Source organism: Curcuma longa, chromosome 11 (assembly GCF_044706935.1).
Source record: "Curcuma longa cultivar G26 ecotype Majalengka, Jawa Barat chromosome 11, ITB_CL_G26_1.1, whole genome shotgun sequence".
NCBI lineage: Eukaryota > Viridiplantae > Streptophyta > Magnoliopsida > Zingiberales > Zingiberaceae > Curcuma > Curcuma longa.
Window position 1 is genome coordinate 10,476,024 of NC_133871.1, and position 5,815 is coordinate 10,481,838.

At 41.3% G+C, this 5,815-nt stretch overlaps 1 protein-coding gene across 1 annotated transcript; it reads left to right on the forward strand.

Moving 5' to 3' along the window:
• The first annotated feature begins 2,842 nt into the window (after nt 1-2,842).
• On the forward strand, nt 2,843-5,554 carry LOC141839282 (uncharacterized). Its single transcript, XM_074726996.1, has 6 exons — nt 2,843-3,133; nt 3,578-3,623; nt 3,712-3,872; nt 3,955-4,386; nt 4,499-4,756; nt 5,105-5,554. Exons 1-6 carry the CDS (start codon nt 2,909-2,911, stop codon nt 5,306-5,308), a joined length of 1,326 nt encoding a protein of 441 aa, XP_074583097.1. The 5' UTR covers nt 2,843-2,908; the 3' UTR covers nt 5,309-5,554.
• The last annotated feature ends 261 nt before the right edge of the window (nt 5,555-5,815 follow it).

Sequence of the window (5,815 nt, forward strand, 5' to 3'; positions counted from 1 at the left end):
TGCTTGGTGGCATTAATTTGTTTGCTTTTGATATGCATTCTATCAAGTTCATGTAAATTTGATTACAGAGAACAGATATCTTTTAAAATTCAGGTACTTTGAAAAATAACTGAATAGCACACCCAACTTTTATATTTTTCATAGTATACATTTATTGCAGAAATAGTATACATTTATTTCCTAAAATATCTATATCTAGACCGATGCAAAATTGCCATCGGCGAGTATGATTGACAGCCACGAGGGTCATCCGTGACCGCTAGTAAGGGCCTTGGGCCACGAAATTGTAGTTAGGCCACGATCGACGTCCTAGTCATGAAAATTACGACTAGGTCACGATCGGCCTCCTAGCTACGAAATTGCATTCAAAAATCTGCAACCTAACTATGGTTTTGTAGCTATAAGTTGTTGTCCCGGGGTATAACTGAGTTGATTACGACGCTGTAAAAGAGAGTTGACGAAGAAAGTAAGGGTTCGAATGCTGACGAAGCCAGGCAATGCCCATAAGAGTAGCTATACGTTGTGATCAATTTCAGTTTCTCGATTTACCTCCTCACAGATAGTCGTGGGGCTGTTAGGATGAAAGTGCGCAGATTCCACCTTTTGCAGAACAGAATAGTAGCTATAAGTTATTAGATAATTTATCGTCGGAGATAGAAGAGAAGTTGTTAAATTAAAATTACAAATTCAACTTCAACCTATAAGTTGAGCGGTTTGAGTGGATAATCGTAAACTATCGGCTTTGAAGGTTAGGATGAGTTGTTGGGTTGTCTGCGTATGAATGAGGACATCTTTGGTCACAATCGAGTTCTCTTGAGTACCATGAGGTATGTTGTATACCTTGTTATTTCTCTAAGTCTGAGTGGGAAGTTGAGTGCAATAAAGCGAATGTCGAGTCGGTCGAGTACTCCAAATGCCGAGTTGTCGAGTTGGCCAAGTTAAAGCATTGCCCAACTACTACGTGGATTGTCAAACGTCGAGTTGGAAGAGAAGTCGCTCGAATATTGAATATCGTCCAAGTGTCAAGTACTTAAGTATGGAGTTTAGGTGCTCGGGGAAGTAATTCCGAGTGGATTTCCAAATGCTCAAGGATAGAGAAGCTCAGTCGAGCACGAAATCATTGAATGCTCAGGAAGTATTCCTGAGTGTACAAGTGGATCGCTGCCTAAGCACCGAATTGGAGAACAAGAAGCCAAGGTTTGCGTTTGATGCAATTTCTTAAAACACATTCGCTCCACCTATGATGATGTTTTGAGATTGTCATTAGTTCGTCTGTTTCCTAAGATACAATGACAAATCATGATCACCACCAAATACTGATGGTCGTGATGAATTGAGAAGTACCCAATTGTTATCACGAGTATTCTACTAAGCAGGAGATGCATGACAAAGGAGACGAGAGGAGGGGAAATGGAGATGGATGTAGATTTTCTTCTTCTTTTGCTATAGCTTTTGCTTGTTCTTCTCAAGATTTCACATCCATTTATAGGAGTGCATCCACTTTGGTTGTGTAAAAAATTGCCGCCAGCTATTATAATTTCCCACTTCTACTTGAAAATAAGTAGTAATAACCCCTTTGATATGGTGTAGTTATACGACTTGCCCCTGGGGCATAATACGACGCAGCAGAGTTGCAAAAGAGAGCAAGGATTCGTCGAAATATAATTCACGATTTAACTCTTCACAAATGGTCGTTATGATGATTACAGAAGAGTTATAAGACGCTCAATAGATTAATTGTCTATAATTTGCATCTCAATTATGATGTACTGTAAAGAATTTTTTCTAATGAGATGAAAATTTTAAGATGATATTAGAGAAGAAACTGCTTACACTTTCATATTTATTTAATGAACGAATCAAATGGAGGACTTAAAAAGTAAGTCTACTATCTCAACGGTCTTTTAGAATAACTTCATAGATATGAAAGGAGGTTCATTTAAGTACATAGAAATTATACGCATGACGGGATTGATTCCAGATCGTTACCTTTTGAAATTGACTCCTGACTATTACACTAGTAATACTATGTTTCTATCATCTGTGCTACATCGCAACAGACCAAACTTGAAAATTACCAGATTGGAAGTCAGAGAATGACCATGATATCGGCTGAATTCGGCTTCACAGAACTTTCAAATGATCTGGATGGATAAAAAAACTCACCTCCTCCTTCCTTTGCCTTCCTCATTAGGATGTTGCTAGCTTCGAGTATCTGATCCGCTGCTTTGAGCTTGAAGCCGTGCCTTTCTCCTTGGATTTCACCTATTTGTCCGCAGCGAGCTTCATCGATACGATGCTTAAAGTGATGGATACTCTACTGCTTCATTCTGACGAACCCTTTGTCGTCTTCTGCCACGCGAAACACTATTGCCTCAGTGAATTCTCAGCTCTTTATTTTTTAAATTCAAGTGTCTAATTTTTCTTAATCGATATACATGAATATTTAACATGGTTCATTCATATTAATCTTTTTCTTCTTCGATGAAAATCTTGTTGGCGAATATATACAATACACGTAGCGCACGGTTACCGGCTGAGGTTGTCACGCTACGGTGGGCCCCTGTTTTCCATAAATAAAAAAACAAACTCACAGGTGTCGTCCATCGCTTTTATAACATTAATTTCCGTTTTGGGAATCTCAGTCGGCCAATCTTGACCGCCAACCACAGTCCCCTCGCCTGTCTGCTCCATCTCTGCCGTCGATTTATCTCTCGGGGCAGGTCGGTTGCGTCGGCCTCACGGGCCCGCCCAACTGACCCCCGTCCACTGAAGCGTCGCTGCCCCCACCTCCTCTTTAATTGACTCCTTATCGACTCAAGCCCACGCATCGGAAGCGAGAGAGTGAGGGAGGAGGGAGAGAGAGAGAGGAGGAGGGAGAAGATTTGAAGATCGGCGATCTCGATCCATGGATGCTCTGGAGCGCCAATGCATCACCGGCTTCCTCGTCGACGGCAGGTTCGCCCCCCAACTCACTTCTCCACCGTCGAGGAGTCGGAGGAGCAGCATTTGGATTCCCTTTCGCACGCAAAAGCTCGGCGGCGGTTTCTCTGCCACCCTTCGGAGGTCGCCCGTGATCATCCTTCCAGGAGCTTCTTCCTCGTCTTTTCCCTCCGATGCAGGATCTTCTGAGGTCATCCTTTGCCTTTTTCTTATTTAAGTTTCGTGGTACTTTTGGGCTTCGTAGCTTTTACCGTTTCGCTGGTTCTTGTCTGGTATCTTTCTCGTTTTTTGGGGTGCAAGATTGAGATTGTTCTCTGCTTTTGGTCGTCTTATTCGGAACTGGTAGCTTCTTTCCGGAAGATCTCTGGCGTCTTTTCGTTCTTGATTCTTGCTGCTTCTTTTTATTTTTCTCTGTGTTTTTCATTAGATTTTTTCAGAGGATTCCAGTTAGCCATGTAATTACAGCAGGACAAGTTGAGTCCCTTTGTGATTCAATGGACAGCACCTTTTAAGACTCTCGTTTTTAGTTTGCGGCAACTTCTTGTTTAATTAATATCTGAGGTCGGTTAGAGGATGAAACACGTTACTCCGTTTGTTATTTGAAGCTTGATTTGAACTCGTTCGACTCTCACAGGTGCAAGCAGACATGATAACTCTTGATCCTCCTATTGAGACGACAGGTGAACCTTTGCATCACTTGTTCTAATCTCTTTGTTCTATTTTACATTATCGAGCTTGTTATCTGCTGTTACGATTGCTATTTGTTAGATTCCTCCAAAACCGTCCACGTAAGGTTTGTTCTGCAGAAGGAATGCTCCTTCGGCCAGCAAATTTTCATTGTTGGCGATCACCCTCTGTTTGGCCTATGGGATCCCACAAACGCTGTTCCTTTGGAGTGGTCTACAGGCCATGTATGGACAACTGAGCTGGTGAGACAAGGATGTGGAAATTTTCTTTGTGAACCTAAATACAATAGTTCTTTACTCAAACTGAAATATTTTTGTAAATCAGAACTTGCCTGCTGGGAAGATGATTCCGTTCAAATTTATACTCAGAGGTCCGGCAGGGAATATCAGTTGGCAGCCTGGTCCTAACAGATGCTTTCAAACATGGGAAACCACCAAGACCATTATTGTTTCTGAAGACTGGGACAACGCAGAGAACCAAAAGATTACCGAAGAACTGCAAGCGCTCATCGACGAACCACTGTCCCTTGAGGTCAATTTCGGTGGTAACAACCCAGTGGTAATTGACCAGGCTCCAGCTCTTGAGACTCAGGATAATGTTAGCCAGACTTTAGTTACTGAAGGTGATGGAGATCTTCTATTAGTCCCCGGCTTGGCACCAATTCCTGCATCTGGGAGTGCTTCAGGTTCCGCACAGAAAACAATGGAAGCAAATGTTCCTGATGCAGATGAAGCTGAGCACTGCAACTCGGCCCAGGTAAATGTTTGATGAGAAGTAGATTTACACTATGCTTTAATAGTGAGAAAGAGGCCTATGCTTTCTTGTCTCAACTTCTGAAACTGCAAATGTTGTATTTCCTATCTTAAAGGTTACCGACGAACAGCAAGCGCCCCTTGAGGTCAATTTGGATGGTAACGACAAAGTGGTAATGGACAAGGCTCCATCTCAGGATAATGTTAGCCAGACTTTAGTCACTGAAGGTGATGGAGATCTTCTTTTAGTCCCTGGCTTGGCACCAACTCCTGCCTCTGGGAATGCTTCAGGTTCCTCACAGGAAACAATGGAGGCAAATGTTCCTGATGCTTCTCTCGAATCAGATGAACCTGAGCACCGCCACTCGGCCCAGGTAAATGTTTGATGAGAAGTAGATCTACACTATGCTTTAATAATCAGAAAGCGGCCTATGCTTTCTCGTCTCAACTTCTGAAACTGCAAATGCTGTATGTCCTATTTTCATGGAAGTCTAAGATCTCTCTGTACTCTTTTCGTTAGCCGTGAATAAATTTTCATGAGTCGGATGTATTGCTTTCTAGTTATATGCATTTCACTTGAGCAATTTGGAATCAAGAGTTCACAATACTACGAAGAATGTGAAGTACAACTTTGTTTGTTTCTTGCACCATTGGATGTGGGTCGAACACTATTGTTAACTTTACAAATCTGTTTCCATATGTTGCATGGTGTTATGGATCAGTCCTCCGGAGAGGGAGATAAAATTCAAGAAGAGGCAGTGCTACTTTTTCAACAATCGAATGATGTTGAAACTGAACAAGTAGAGAATATTGATGGGGTGATGAATGGAGACAAAAATCTTCCTAAAGAAGCTGATAATGGCATACAACGGGGTCGTAGAGCCATAAAACAGTTTCTCACGGTCCTGGGAATCATTTTACCCTAATAGAAATTTCATGATAATCATGTGTAGTTTCTTGCTTCGTGATTTTTTAGCATTGTAGCAGCTTTTACTATTGCAAACTAGAAGCAGCGAAAGTTCAAGGATAGAATTGTTGTTGGTGCACGTGAGAATAGCGTGTTGTTGTGTTTCTTCCTTCGCTATATTTTACACTACTATATTGTAAATGAACATTGTAAGATGGAAGACAGTATCCATTTCCAATGTTGTAAGCCCTTATCATTATTTTTTTCCTGGTTTTCTTGTGAGACTCAGATTGTACAGTGAGTTAATTTCAAGTCAGGCTCAATTCCGGCGGCTCCTTTTTTCCATGGTAGGTTTGGTAAGCCACAGCAAAAATCATTTATTTTCCCTTCTTACACGGCAAAAATAAAAAATTACTCCCTGCACTTTTATTATCCTAAAAAGTGCTTCGCATTTTATTTTATTTTTCATTCCGATGTTATAATTTCTCAAAATTATGTCGAGACTATTTTAATATTAGTCATTTTT

Excerpts from the sequence above, each read along its gene's own strand:
- LOC141839282 (XM_074726996.1), top strand. The coding sequence starts at position 2,909 with ATGGATGCTCTGGAGCGCCAATGCATCACCGGCTTCCTCGTCGACGGC. Across the intron at positions 3,134-3,577 it reads CCGATGCAGGATCTTCTGAG|GTGCAAGCAGACATGATAAC; the intron begins GTCATCCTTTGC and ends CGACTCTCACAG. Across the intron at positions 3,873-3,954 it reads ATGTATGGACAACTGAGCTG|AACTTGCCTGCTGGGAAGAT; the intron begins GTGAGACAAGGA and ends TTTGTAAATCAG.